General features: G+C 41.8%; 1 protein-coding gene across 3 annotated transcripts; it reads right to left on the reverse strand.

Annotated features, from left to right (window-relative positions):
* Positions 1–351: 351 nt before the first annotated feature.
* On the reverse strand, positions 352–15,038 carry sh3glb2b (SH3-domain GRB2-like endophilin B2b). Of its 3 annotated transcripts, XM_060049910.1 has the most exons (12): positions 14,650–15,038; positions 12,721–12,862; positions 9,559–9,687; positions 8,704–8,837; positions 8,158–8,250; positions 7,709–7,771; positions 7,005–7,061; positions 6,100–6,123; positions 5,440–5,529; positions 4,968–5,068; positions 3,785–3,962; positions 352–2,663 (listed from the first exon to the last, which is right to left on the reverse strand). In XM_060049910.1, the coding sequence occupies exons 1-12, from the start codon at positions 14,710–14,712 to the stop codon at positions 2,556–2,558; spliced, it is 1,182 nt and encodes a 393-aa protein (XP_059905893.1). In that variant the 5' UTR covers positions 14,713–15,038; the 3' UTR covers positions 352–2,555. The 3 variants fall into 3 exon arrangements, with proteins under 3 accessions (XP_059905893.1, XP_059905894.1, XP_059905895.1); XM_060049911.1 differs by lacking the exon at positions 7,005–7,061 and having other exon boundaries at positions 14,650–15,036; XM_060049912.1 differs by lacking the exons at positions 6,100–6,123; positions 7,005–7,061.
* Between the last annotated feature and the right edge of the window lie 529 nt (positions 15,039–15,567).

Here is a 15,567-nt window from a genome sequence, read left to right on the forward strand (position 1 = left end):
AATGTTCTGGAAGCTCTTAAGTTAAATGGTGAAAATCTCATCTGAACAAAGCCAAGAGATCCTGTTGAGTGGACGGTGGCGTCATTTCACCAAAAGCCAAGGTGTGGCCACGGGCATCCACAGACATAAACATCTGTAGCACACCCTTTACATTTTAACATCAACCACTCACAAAACCTCTTATGATGCCACATCATTACCAACAAAACATCTCATGATGCTTTCAGATGTACCAGCCCTATTGACGCCCCTGAATGGGAACCACAAATACCCGTTGTCAGCAGATTACTTAACTATGCGGTTTTTGCCTCCATGCACTCAGTTGAAGAAAATTCAAACCAGAACTCACTGTGCAATATCACACATGCATTTTTATTGCACATCAAACCAGAGAGAATATGCAGTGCCTTCCAGTAAATCCACCATTTGGAGATATTTGATTCTTTCTAAACTCAAATATTTTCTGATCAAGTTCAAATACCTGCTGTGAAACACATTTAAAAAGGCAACAGACATAATGTGCACATCGAGTTAACTTAGGCTTGAAGGACATCACAAGGAAGAGCAGGCAGATAGTTAACACACACACACACACAAACACACAGGACAACAGATAATGACTTAGGATCAAATAAATAAAAATGGCTATTCCTTTTTACGATTGTAATAAGGAATCTCCGCATACAAGAGACTTTAAGAACAGTAAACTAAATGTTGAATGTTGACCAAAAGGGAACAAAAACTTTGAAGTACAGTTCCAGTATTTCAAAAACATTAACCACCTAAATTAAAAAAACAAAAACACTGGACATATCCGGGTAACTTGGGCAACAAACTCAAGTTCAAGGTATTGTGCAAAAACAAAACACATGTTTCCCATCTCCTGCTCTCCTTTTCTCACACACTTGCCTCTCACATGATAACCTCATGAAATACATATTGAACATAAATAAGACATTAAACTTAAACTTTAAAGTAGTGCACTACAATGTCCGCAGCGCTTGCGTTCAAATGACACACTTATTATCGTACGCTGTTAACCTTCTGAAAACGTCAACCGCACAGCGAAACCAAATGCAACGCCAAGTCTACAAATGCGGTGATAGCAAACCTCCAGATGCCAAACCCGGTTATGATAACCAATACCGCTCATCTCTCACTGGTCTTTCTGCTAAAAGCAGCAGTCGGACTCTTGGGCATCCTCTAGAAATAAAGACGCGTGTTATGGAGACAGAATGGGAGAGAAACACAAACATGCCACATAGACTACAAGGCAACTTCACGCATTATGCCATTATATATTAGTCAAATTGATATTGCCGCTATTTTCAATATATAATTTATTCATAGGTCATATTCGTTTGCCAGCCTTATCTTTGCCATTCAGTTAATGTCTACACTAAATCAGATTAGACATAATAATAACACCTTAATAATATCCTTCCAATATGTTATAAATAATATATTAACTATTGTAACTTTTGTTTATGATCAAATGTTAACAGATTTATATTTTAAAGTCTAAGAATATAGCCAATAGAGTCTCCATTAGTCAAACAGTTCCTGTTGACTGAAGCCAGCAATCATCCCCCCCCCCCCCCCCCCCCCCCCCCCCCCCCCCCCTCTCCCAATCATCCCCCCCCCCCTCCCTCCTTGTGCAATCACTAAAGGCTCGTGTAGTGTTTTGATCCCATCTGTAACATGTTGACAGCACTAATTCTGATCCGGACCAATCCTCCATCGTTAAATGTGTTTTCAAAGAAAAACCTTTGGGGTGCTTCAGCCCTTGGTGACGTTTTGATTTGTACGTTGGTCGAACGTCAGAGACGCAACAAAATAGAACACTAAAGAACTGTAATATTGACAAACATCTGTCTGGCTGGAGTGTATCGGGAAACGCTCGAAGGCTGTTCAAATTGGTTTTAAAAAATAATCCAGCATGTAATTACTGTTATTTCCTGTGATTTTCATTGGATTATATGTAATTTTAGAAAATATGGAAATTATTGTGAACACAATACCACAGCTTCTAGGCAAATATTAGATATTTCTAATGTCTATCTAGAATACATAAATATATAACCGATGAAATGTCAAAGGCTGGTTCTTTATGTATTATATGTTCTTTATTCTAAATTCAATATTCTATACGTTATTCTCAGGCTTTAATTCCTATTTAACCTGTAGTTTACACCAAACTGCCAACACTATCACCAATCCAATGATCCACTAACACAATCTACACCGACGAGAAACGTTCATTTACATTTACCGACCCAAATCTCACCGTGACTTGTTTCTAACGTCACACACACTTTACTAGACATGAGAAGTCTATTTGAACCAATTTAATTAACCTTTCCTTCAACTTTGACTAAACCTTGGGGTGCATGATGCACACTATTTAGCAACAGGTAGACGTTTATACACCCGTGTGTGTGTGTGTATGCATGTGTGTGTATGCATGTGTGTGTATGCGCATGTGTGTGTGTGTGTGCGTGTATGCCTGCATGTGCATGTGCGTGCACGTGTGCATGTGCGTGAGGGCGTGTCCATTAGCTCAGCAACTCCAGGTAGGTGACCGGGACTTTGCCCTTCTGGTTCCCCTTCTCGCCGACCAGCCAATCAGGATCCATGCCGGGAACCGTGTACACAGTGATCACCTGCGCAAAAATGAAAACGATTGATAAAAAAATCAAAGAATGCTAGTAAATGAATAAATGCAAATTGAGAAAAGATTGCGCACACAGAACATCTTTGACAGTTGAACACCAGCTTCATACTACATTGTGAGAAATGTAGCAAGGTGCATACAAGACAGGATTACGCTTTACTCATCTAAAGGAACTTGCAGCCACAAAGGTTCAGACTATAACAGCACTAAAGCCGTATTGATGGCCAAAGCGATGTCATCGTTTGTCTAGAAGGCACCATACTGCGCTGTAGCATAGTTGTGGCATTTCAGAAATTGTTGCAGGGTTTAGGAAACACTTTGACGCAAGATACCTACGGTCACTGCTTGCACAACCGCTAATAACACATACGAGATTTTTGGTTGCAGCTACAGCAATTTCCTGGAATGTTTTCTTGAGACAAAAGGTGTCGGTACCACTTTAGAATAACTCATTAATGAGCAAGTGAAAAGTATTTATAAAAAAGTATTAATCAATCAGTAAGCCTTTTGGGCATTAGGCAATGCGTTTAATCAGAAATATACTGGAATAAGCTGCAACTTTAGCTTAGGTGCTGAAAAATGTTTGTCAACAGCTTATTTACAACATCTTAAATGCACGTTAATCAAATATTTCTAATAATGAACCAATTCATTTCAAACATCTGTAATGTTATAAGCAATACAAAATGTCTAAGTAATTCACCATTCACAAACCAATTGTGAACGGCTCATTAATGACTTTGTACTGACGAGAAGCCAGTCTACAGTGTTAGCAGAGCATCCGCCTAATGACTCCATTAGCCCAGTTCCATCTTATTACCCGCGCTTGATGAACCGGTTCCATTGTAAGCAATGATGTGTCATCAACGGGGTTGTGTGTGTGTGTGTGTGTGTGTGTGTGTGTGTGGGGGGGGGGGGGGGGGGGGGGGACGACGACGACGACGACGACATCTTTCAGTGCCAGGCGGGAACAGACTTCTCGCAATCCAAATCAACTTATTTTGGGTCAAATATCTCTGGTTCAAAACGGGCCCCCACCGGGCCGCGTTGGTGGGAAGAGGGCTCTGTGTTAACCGTGCGGTCACGGTGTCAGGGAGGGCGCGGCCGTACCTCGTCGGCCAGGAGGGACAGCTCGCTGGAGTCGTGGGCGTCGTAGTCGTACAGCACCCGGGCCTTCCTGGTGCCCGTGGCCGGCAGGATCATGTCCTCGATGGCCACGCTGTCGGGCCGGGGGGGCGCCGCGGAGGCGGACGCGGCAGAGGAGGAGGGGGCGGCCGTGGCAGACGTCCTGGGGGGTCGAGAGGAGGAGGAAGAGGTCACTCAGTACATTATACTACATTTATTGAGCCGTCGCCGTTGTTCGAAGTGGGTCACAGTGGAGTTCAGCAATAGAGATGTACCCCCAAAAATGTGCAAGGATGAAAATGAGCAAAGTAGCTTGTTTTAAACGGTTTAATATAGAAACGAGAGATTGACGGATAGATGGAGACATTAATAGATTGAAAGAATTGATGCATCTATTATATTTTTCTTATTTTTATGCCATTGCTCCTCAGCTCCACTGTCAAGAGCCATCGGCAATCGGCATCGAGTCAAATAAAAAGTGTACGGCTTTTGTCGTCTCGGGGACGCTGCCATATCAATCAATAGACCATTTGGACTATTCGTCTCTAGACCAATGAAAAAAAACAACGAAAAGCTTAAATTGAACGATTATCCCTAAACGTCATGGACTCTTGGTAGACTAGCAAAAATGAAAACAGATCCAGGGTAGCAGGTGAACAGTTAGAGAGGAAACAAAGCCTGCGTCGTCTGTGGCCTCAACATCACATTGATGGCTGGTTTCTCTTTCTAACAGCGAGGCCTTGCACTTTTTCATTTTCCCCATCATCTTTTGTAGAAGAAAAACTACTTCAAAAGCCCTTTTGGGCGAACTATATTAATGGGAGGTTGACTCTGGGGAAAGGACACAGAGTAAATAAAGCGGATGGGAGAATTTCTTGAGGGTACGCCAAACATTCAGAGGAATGGAAGGCAGTGGACGGCAGACTGTAACCGCAAGCAGTTGAGACGCATCAATGCACAGATGGACGGGCATTCACTTAAAACCCACCATCGCTTTAAACACTTCTAGTGCCTTTCGCCTCCTTGGGGGAGGCGAGCTTTGAGTGGCTAAAGCACAAAGAGAACGTTGCCCTGTCAGTGAATCTAAATGTAATCCGTGCATTGTAACTAAGCAGCCGTAGTTCTAATAGTCTGACATCCGACCGTCCTTCGAGCGGTGAATACTGACCCGTTGAGCTCCTTCTGAAGCTCCAGCATGAACTGATGACACTGGGCGTAGTATTTGGCCTGAGCTTCGGCAAACTCGTGCAGACAACGCAAGTGGTTCAACTGGGAAGAGAGAGAGATGATTGATTTGATTGAAATGATTGATTTCATTAGACGGTGACAAATAGGAATTCATAAATGCTTTCAAACTTGAAATGAGGAAAAGAGTTGGGACTTCCCGCCAAATAGATTAAACAAGATACCAAGGATTAAGCATCTTGCCGACATCTATGCAGTGAAAGGCAACGTGAACATTGTGTGTGACTGGTCAGAAATTATTTGTGGAATTATGATTTCCTGTCTCCATGGAGACCCCACCGGTCTTGACTAACGGATCATTGATCAAACTGAAACCGCATTGAGAATAAAACGTTTGTCTTTGTCTCGTCCAGCCAATTTGATTCATTTTGAAAACTGGCATTCAGGGGACTCACGTGTGTGCTGCTGATGCCCTCCAGCAGCAGTCTGGTGACCTCCGCCTGACGGTCAAACTCCGTCTGGGCAACACGGAGCTCATGCTCCGCCTGGAGGGAGGAGGGAGGAAAGGAGAGAGGAGAGAGGCGAGAGGAGGGAGAAGGAGGAGAGGAGAGAGGAGAGGAGGAGAGGAGAAGGACAGGAGGAGAGGAGAGAAGAGGGAGGAGGAGGGAGGAGGGAGGAAAGGAGAGAGTTGAGAGGAGGAGAGAAGAGGAGGGAGGAGGAGGAAAGGAGGGAGGAGAGAGGAGGAGGGAGGAAAGTAGAGGAGGAGAGGAGGGAGGAGAGGAGGAAAGGGGAGAGGAGAGAGGAGGAGAGGAGGAGGGAGGAAAGGAGAGAAGGGAGGAGAGGAGGAAAAACAGAAGTAAATAAGGAAGAAGGAAAGAAGGAGAACAGGGAAGAAGGAAAGACCGCAGGAAAGAAGGAAAGACAGCAGGAGAGAAGGAAAGACAACAGGAGAGAAGGAAGCAAATAAGGAAAAAAATGAAAAGGGAGAAATGGAGGAAGATTACAACACTCAAGAAGATAATTAATAACGGGGATGTGCGGTGAACCTTTTTGCCAAAACTCCAATGGATGAGACATCCCCTAACCTAGAAGACCGTAGCATGTAGCATACTTACTTTGTCCACCTCCTCACTTAGCAGCTAAGGGATGCAGTGGGGAAAACAGAAAAAGATATAAAGTCAGGATCTAGTCTCACATTAATCCAGCTCATTCTATGTATGTACTCTAGAGCTAAACACGCTAATCACACGAGATGTCACCATTTCCACACAGGGTTTCTAGGCACACAACATGAATGATGGATTTAAGGCAGTAGGACAATATCTTAGATAGCCATGATAGCTGATCAGCTAACATGCCAAGCATTGTGTCGTAGCGTAGCCCATGCTAAATTGCCACACAGTGATTCGCTAACCGATTTCTTTGTTCATTCATTTTAGTATCAATTAATTCCACTTCAAATTTGCAAAAGTTCGGAATTTTTGATTTGATGGAATCTTTTAATCCAAGAAGAAATGTTAAACTGATAATATAAAAAGGAGAATTCTGATGCACATTTGTGATGCACCTGTAGATGGGGGTAGAAAGTAAGGAGTGAAATCTATGCATCAATGCATAATACAAACCCTACTGAAAGTTATACAAAGGTCAGGTAGCCAGTCATGACACGTTTCTTTTTAAGCAGTTGCAAAAAAGGTGTACCTTTACCAAATTTCTATTTATTTGTATTGAAATACTAAATGTTGCTAGTTTAACCCTTACTAAATGACATGACCATAGATTATCTTACTTCTGCCTTTAATGTTAATTCAATTTTCTCTTATCGCACACACGCACACAGGCGTTCATGCGCACACACAGGCGTTCATGCGCACACACGCACACACACACACACACACACACACACACACACACACACACACACACACACACACACACACACACACACACGCCGGAGGGAACAAAACAGGGAGCTAGGAGCTATGGCAGTTCATTGTTTGCCATCACAAAGGCGGACAACCTTCTCGATCTCCGAAACACTGGAGTCAGCAAAATCCCAACCCTCCTTGCTCTGCAGCTGTGAGCAAGGCACGGGGCCCGCGGGAAGGAAGCAACACGGCACAGTTATACAAGGGGGCCCGGACCCCGCACTGCTCCATCAACTAAAGCCCTCTCACTTTCTGATCACGAGTGAGAATTCATTTATGACCAGCGTACCTTCATCAGTGCTGGTATTGACCTTTTTTGTTATTTTACCAACGCTGACATTTCACATTTCCAGTAAGTCACACGTGCAGTGAGCCCTAACCCTAACCCTATTGACGTGTGGTCATTCTCATCAAGGTTTATTTTGGAAGGCACCGTCAATTCCCTTTTTTTGAAAATGGGTGCATATTTGAAAAAAACAAATCAATTTAAATAGTAATTTATAAAACGGTGCTTCATCAGTTACGGGAAATTCAAATTATTTTGTTCAAAGTGACAATCCTACTTGTCGACATTCATTTATTTTATTTGGGGCCAAAAATATTCAGTCTTGTGGGTACATTCTGATGCTTGAGCGTTGTGTTTGTCACGCTTACGGGCACAGCGAGAAGAGTGTGTGAGGGAGAACAATCTAGATGTGTGAGAACGCACTAAGAAGTGCCTGCGTGTGTGTCTGTGTGTATCCTTGTGTGTCCGTGTGTGTGTGTGTGTGCATGTGTGTGTGTTTTTGTGTCTTACCGCTGATGCGCTGGCAGACAGCACGTAGTTGCGAGGCCTCGTCTCCTGAAAATCTGGAGCAGTCTGACAACACGAAAGCACAGGAGTGAGTATACATCATCCTCACCAATACACTCCAACAATCTAGACAGCCAAATATAGTGGCGACAACGAGATTCAAAATATGGTTTAAAAATGAGGCCCGAGGGAGATTATTGCCGTGACAAATGATGAACAAGGTGACAGAAGGAGAAAACAATAAAATACATACAAATATAAAAAAGACAAAAAGCTGATGGGGCATTGGAAATCGAAGTATGAAGGAGTATACAAGCATGATTATCGGCTGCACACGTGCACACATGAATTCTGCTCCTACAACCTGCTTCTCAGTGGATTGGTTCCACAAGGCAAGATGACACAGTTTGCAGGAACATGTCTTCCACTCAATATATATTTAAAAACCTCACCGCAGCTTTGGCCTCGGCCTGCTTGGACTTCTTCACCCTGGCTTTACAGATGTCCAGGTCCAGCCTTCGGTTCTCCAGTAGCCGCTTCTCTTTCTGACGAATACAAGCACATCACAGTCAGGGTGTGTGTCGATTATAACCGCTGAATGTACAGCATACAAACTGTGGGCCCCATGTAATCATAATCCATCATTCACAAAACAAGGAAACAGGTGCTGCTATTGGCCAAAAGGTAAACATGTTACAGATCATTTAAAAAATGTTGTGCATAGATTGTAGTTTGATAGAAAGTAGTTTTTTGCATAAAATAATTCTAATAATAAACGTGTATAACAACTGTTCTGTTAATTATATTTAATATATATATATTTAATTATATTATACCAATAAAAGCATGGGCTGATATAATGCCAGTATAATGAATGTGTTTAATTGCAGTAAATCCCTCATTTTCAGAACCTCTATAGTACTCAATGTTGGCCTTCTGTTCATTTCAGTGGGTCGCCAGTGAATTAGACAGAAGGGGGCCAGCCTAGCAGTGCTTACTGCTATGGTCTTCCAGTCCCCTTCCAGGAAGTTGCGTAGCGGTGTGAGGAAGTTCATGGAGGAGGTGAGCAGGAACTCCCTCTCTGCCCCCCCCAGTCTCCTCTGGTACTCCCCCACGGTGCTGAGGGTGCTGCCTGCAGACAAACAGAGTTGAGAGTTGTGCGTCAAAGTTGATTTCATATGGTTGAGTTAAGTTGAGTGATTTATTCATCCAAAGTATGAATAAATACCCTGGGATAAACACACACACACACACACACACACACACACACACACACACACACACACACACACACACACACACACACACACACACACACACACACACACACACACACACACACACACACACACACACACACACACACACACACACACACACACACACAGTGTTTTTTTGAGTTGTGCATCAAAGTTAATTTCCTATGGACTGATTCAGTTTCCGAGTAATTTATAAATCCCGGGGAAATTGTTACTGTCCCAAAATGACTCTGCTAAAGATAGAACATTTATAAAATAGACAGAAATAAATCTGAAACACCAAAAACAAATAAAGACATAAACAAAATATGTCATTTTATGCACGTAACAATTGGCATAATATGCAACAACTGTACTACTATTCTAATGCTGGGATATTGCACATTAAGACAAAATAAGAAATTAACGAACTAATATGAAAACTGCACATTGAGTAGGACACACCTGCAGGGGTGGGAACATTGGTGTTTCCCTTCCCAAGTGTGTCTAATGTTGAATGGTTGGAGCGGTCACTTGGACTTCAAAAGTGTGTGTTGAAAGGTAACCTGGGCTCCAGCCTGATGAGGCAGAGCCTGAGACACGGGCTGCACTGACCGTAGGGGGTCTCTGGACCAAAGTCCCGGGACGCCTCCAGCATGTACTGGCCCAGGAGCTCCCCATTGGTGACCCGGGACGGGACCTTCTTGTCCAGCTTCTCATAGAAGAACTCTTCGATGCGGGCGCCTGTGGACCCCGAGGGGAAGAGATAGAGCCAAGCACAACGTCAATATATGCACATAACGTCATCGTGGGTGTCAACCAATGGAAGGTGATATTTCATGAAGATAAATTGGATAAGATGTTATCCACTCGAAAATATTACGCAGAGAGATGCGTGTACATCTGACGACTTGGATGGTTGATAATCAATAGTATGGAACACATTTTGATTGAAAAATAATAAAGATGTTGCATAGCTTATACAATATCACATGGATTTTCTTTTTCTGGGTGGCAGGAGAGCGATTTTATCAAGAAGATCAGTTAAAAGAGAAAACAAAAAGATGAAAAGTCACAATAACAAGTTTGGCCATTGATAGATGCAAACTACTTATATGTTGAAAATAATATTTATAACATCCTAAAAGGTATATGGTGTTACCATCTTTGGGTTTGAACTCAACATGAGCACACTTGTTTACAGAATTCAAATTCTTAAATTCCCCTCTGTTGACCATTACCCGGCTTCTAGTTGTGATACAAAACAAGGCTTTGGTTTCACTCGGATATCAGGCTTCAATGGAACAGTTAATAATTTATCATTCGTAAGAAAAATAAATTGCCTAATACAAGCAGGTGTGAAATCTATCCATTTGTGAAATCACAAGCGTTGGATCAGACCTACGATGGATAGCACCAGTGAGGTGACATTTACATCAAACATATGGTTGGAGAATTGTGATGTCACATATGGATAGATATTGAAATCAAGTCGAAAGGCTATTACATATAATCACAAAACAAGGGCCATTTTAATTCAGACTGATAATTGACTATTGCATTTCACTTCATACACTTGCATTTCTTTAAAATCACATGATGAGACAGCAATTTAAGATATTCTCATTCATCGAAATTCTAGTAGTATACTCACACACACACACTTTAAAGGTAGGGTAGGACATTAGGTTTAGAAGCAATATTTGCTAAAACAAAAGATCTCATAATTTAACCAAAAAACACAGTATCTTTGGCTGTTGCAGGCCTGTCCAATTACACGTCAACACGTCTGTCTATCTACGTGAACTCATTGGGCATGACCGGAGTCTTACCCAATTAGTCTAGGCAGAGCTAGTCACATGCTTTGGGTTAGTGGCTCTGACCGGAGGCCCGAGAGGAGGGAAGGACTTTTTCCGGTTGGGATACTTTTCAAACCTTGGCTGGTTTCTCCAAATTGCCTCCCCTACCTTTAAGTTAACTTCACACATATTTGTTTTAAGTTCAATACAGAGTGGGTGATGAAGTAGTGATGAATGATACAGATGGGGCCGCGGACGGCTGTATGGGTGTATTGGTGCGCACGGTGTGGTCTGGTCCACACCTTATCACCCCTTTGTGCACACTTTGAGAATCAACATTTATTTTGTGTACATTGGTGTGTGTTTTTTTTTTTTGTACAATTAAGTTTTATTTTGCTTTTTTTCCCTTGCACCAACATACCTAGACACATTCCTTTTCATGGGCAAATCACAAACCGGTTCTGAAATGTCATGGGTAATGACATTCCAATAAAACTCGATGCATGACCAATTAAAGCTGCAATCAGCGATGACCCACTTTGTTTTGATTCAGACTCAATCAAAACACAACTAGATCAAAACACAGTTGGGAGAGCAGAAATCGCTGACAGCAGCTTCGACAGACAAGAGGCCATTATGAACATTGTTCTCAATGACGAAAACACACTGATAATGTAACATGTAAACAGGGCCACAGATGATGATCATCATCTTTTGAATAATTCTATCCTTCAGATTGATATATCATATTGCTCTAAGCAATTCCGGGCACACAATCAGTAGTAGACAATTTCATTCACATTGATTTCCACTGGGTGAATGCTAGTCCCGGGACTACAGGAGTTCATTATCTTGTAGTCTGATAAGAGTGAACTAGTTTCAGGACTAAAACTCCAACCAGACCAGTCAAAATCACAACTTTTGGAATTTAGAATATGGCCTCATAAGGTCGTCAAATGTTGTTAAAATTGCCAAATTTTGGTGTTCAAATCATTAGAATACAACTAAAGAGTTGTGTCATTCAGTGGACTAGTTAAATGTGAATGAACAAGGCGTCTTTTGATATACTATTCTGTGGCTATCAGCAGACTAGAAAAAACAAGGGAGGATAGTGTGAGATGTGGAAGGGCTGTGAGAATATTCCGGCACACTGTCTCCTCACGGAGCTGATAAGACAGGACAAATGAGACACTGACTTACCAGTATGGTCAACTGGAGCGTGAAGGGTGAAAGAAATCTGGGTTAAACATGACAACACGGCCATCCAACAGAGACCTCCATGTGACACGTATACACATACATACATATCCTCACCACGTTTGGATTGAAGAGACACTATGTAACTTTGCACACTAGCATCTCATGGTCAGAGTTTTCCTAGCAGCACCAGAGAGCAATGGCTCTTGGGCCAGTGAAATTAAGAACTCCAAAAGCTAAAATTTGGTCGGCTTTGCATTATTTTGAAGACATTTTATTGAGCGAGCATGATTTCTTGCAATGGATGGATTGCATTTATTTTATAGAAGTCTGGTGACTGACATACGTTTGACTAAATGCAATCATCTGCAGTGAAAAGTTACATAGTGGACCCTGAAGAGATAGAGTTTAGCATTCAGTGGTTGTTTTATATGTTTGCCAAGAGTGAAGTTTTTGAAGACTTCCTAACCAAATTAAAACAATTGAAAGGAGGAGAGCTGCTTTTTGTGAATGCTAAAAGAAGTAGCACACAAATAGAAGCACCAGGATCGCTACATCTAGCAATTAATTTAAAACGTAATTCCCTTGTAAAGGGATGCATTCATTTCTGAAAGCATGTACATGAGTAAAATAATGAATCCCCTAGGTTTAGCATTGCATCATAAATAATTATTTGTTTTTCGATAAGTAAAACTTTCAATGCATTTTCCTGCATGAACATTTTATTGCAATTGCAAATCAATATTTCTTTCCCTTGAAGCATGAAACGAAACAGACTTACTCGGATTGGGTTGCAAGAGCACCTCCGTTTGTCTGAAGATCTTCTCGGTCCAGTTCTTGGTGTTGTCTGCGCGGGTTATCAGGTTCTCCAGGTGTGTGTCAAGTTCTGTCTTCTCAGCCTGGCCCAGCTTCTCTTCTGTGAACTGGAAGAAAGAAGAGAGACAACGCTCACGTCACACAACTACAGCACAGAGCTTCAAGCTAAAGGGAACGCATTTGAAGAAGTAAGGGATGCTCCCAAAATTGCAAACATGTGTTAAAGAATAATAAGGTCAACATAAATCCAGCACAGGCAGCACATTTTCTTTGGGATATATAGTGGGTTATTAATAATAAATGAAGCATATTTTAGTAGGTGGGATATTAATTTAGGATCTATTAGCAATGGTCAGTTTGCAAATGGTTAAAATGTTTATTCAGTGTATGACCACATGCTCTTACATTCTTGTTTATACATAATTGGCACCCTTCCCTGAGTAGCTAATTGCCGAGGTAGAAAATCTGGATTTTGATTAATATGCAATGAATTGTGAAGCTCTAAAATAAGGGCTTTTGTACTGCTCAAGCTATACAATTAAATGAATGACTTGATAAATGGCTAAAGCCCTCAACAGACCCGAGGAACAACGAAGCTTTGTAACTGAGTCATTCCTTTGAAATACATGAAGCAAGTCTTTCTAAAACATCTGTAAGCAGATGTGGGTGAGAATTAGTTATTTATTCACATTCCTGCGGCGTGAGACAGATTTAGGAAGGATGATGGTGACCGATACAGTGAAAGGATGCAGCTTGTTTAAATGTCTTTACGGATAAAAGAAAAACCCACAGACGACATAGAATGAGGTCGGTCTAATCTAATCTTTTTATAGGGTGCCTATTTAACTAGCAGGTGTGATGTTGGTTACCCTTTATAACCCTTAGGCTGATCTATCCATCATCTGGGTGTGCTCTTCTAAATGACTGGCTCGTTCAGCAGCATTGAGCCTATTTGCTCGGGGCCAATAGAATATGACAAAGCATTACCCATTATCCCCATCCGCTAACTACAGCCAACGTACCTTCATTTCCAAAATCTATTATTTGATAGGCCATCTCATGTATAAGATGTTTATTTTGGGGATATTACTCAACAACACTACCCTGTTTAATGGCTGGTATCAGGTTGGAGATCTGCTAGAAAGTACCACTGAAAGACCAACTAAAGCGTTGTAATTATATAAAGCAGTGTAAACCAACACCAAGTAGTAGTTTGTACTAGTTGCTTTACAAAAGCTACCTCAGAGGGCTCCATTGACATTTGATGGCATTTTTTTTTTGTAGTGCGACAGAATGCCACATCATCCATGCATTAGAGACGTTGGTCCTTGGATTCAATATGAAACTGGTACCGCACTCATAATCCACCACATCATCGATTACCTGATGTTTATAGCAAACGAGATCCGACTAGTTTTATAAGCATTTTACTCATCAACATTTTATTGACGTACAATAAAGATGCTAGTTAAAGGACCAATAGAATATCAAACCACACGATAGAAATGTTAAACAGAAGACCCATTCCCGTCAAGAGGGGGAATGCAAAATCATAGACTGCAGAGTTAAATGCAACTTCAGTGGGAGAAAGGAGAGTGGACTGGACCGTCTCCTGGTGACAGTCACATGGTCGATACACTGGACTACAGCCATCAATAATAGATAGGCTTAACAAACCTTTATCGGCTTACGCTGGGGCAAATGTTTTCAACGCACTGGAAATACCCATACTGTTCTACTATTTGCCAAAAACGACATTTTTTTTATTTATTAAAGAAGTTACTGTGCAGGCCTACGTCGACCATTACAACCACACACCGCTACCCTGCATCACTATCAATTACCCGAGAATAGGCGTTATAGCCCGGCGTTATGGAAGATATGAAAGCCCTACCTGAACGGCTCGGCCGAAAAACACCCCCGCGTCGGACGCCAATTTCTTTACGTTGAAATCCATCGTATCCGCCAAAGCATACGGAGGACCTTCACGGATGTGTTATTGTATCCCCACTGAAGGGAATCCTCTTGATCAGGAAGCGATTGTTGTGGCTAATGTAGGCTCGAAGGCTTTAATCTTAGCCATGGAACTCGGCAATCGACTATCTGCCCTGGTGTTAAAGAGACCGCTGCTACTGCGTCTCAACAACCAAACCCACGGAATCGTGTGTGTGTGTGTGTGTGTGTGTGTGTGTGTGTGTGTGTGTGTGTGTGTGTGTGTGTGTGTGTGTGTGTGTGTGTGTGTGTGTGAGTGTGTGTGTGTGTGTGTGTGTGTTTGTTTACGTGCATGCATGTGGATGTGGTCACGATAAACTCCCACATTCAAGAGTCCATCCAATATAGTCGCAAATAATTTCAGTGTATTTAAAATGTTTTTTTACATAGGCCTATATCATGAATTTATGATGACTCATACTTAGATGTCCCATCTTTCTAAACACAGGAAGACATCTAGACATTATATTATCTGACTAAATGCATTTAGTTTATTTACAGTTATTTTTTACAGTTCTTACTACTATTCAACATGTTAGCAGTTCAACTCAGCTTTCTCACTGTTTGTTAATACCTGCTACAGGCTATGTAAAATGCTAGCTCATGTTCTCAGAACTCAAGTAACCTTGGATAGCACCAATCCTACGTTTAAGAGCTATCCATGGTGCTGAATGGACCCGGCCGATGAAGCCCACCAGCCTCAAGTGTTGGAATTAAATGTTGTTACTGTATATTGAAACAGACTTAAAGGCTCAGACTACAAGTACCGTAAGCTATTAGTCCCTGCAGTGTGGATGGTAAAGTTACATTTAGAGCCAAG

This window comes from Gadus macrocephalus, chromosome 4 (assembly GCF_031168955.1).
Source record: "Gadus macrocephalus chromosome 4, ASM3116895v1".
NCBI lineage: Eukaryota > Metazoa > Chordata > Actinopteri > Gadiformes > Gadidae > Gadus > Gadus macrocephalus.

What these genes read in the sequence shown, in the direction of transcription:
- sh3glb2b (XM_060049910.1), bottom strand. Translation starts at nt 14,712, where the DNA reads ATGGATTTCAACGTAAAGAAATTGGCGTCCGACGCGGGGGTGTTTTTC. An exon ending in GGGACTGGAAGACCATAGCA is followed by an intron (nt 8,251 to 8,703) that starts GTAAGCACTGCT and finishes TGTATTCGTCAG; the next exon opens with AAAGAGAAGCGGCTACTGGA. An exon ending in AGGGCATCAGCAGCACACAC is followed by an intron (nt 5,069 to 5,439) that starts GTGAGTCCCCTG and finishes CTCTCTTCCCAG; the next exon opens with TTGAACCACTTGCGTTGTCT.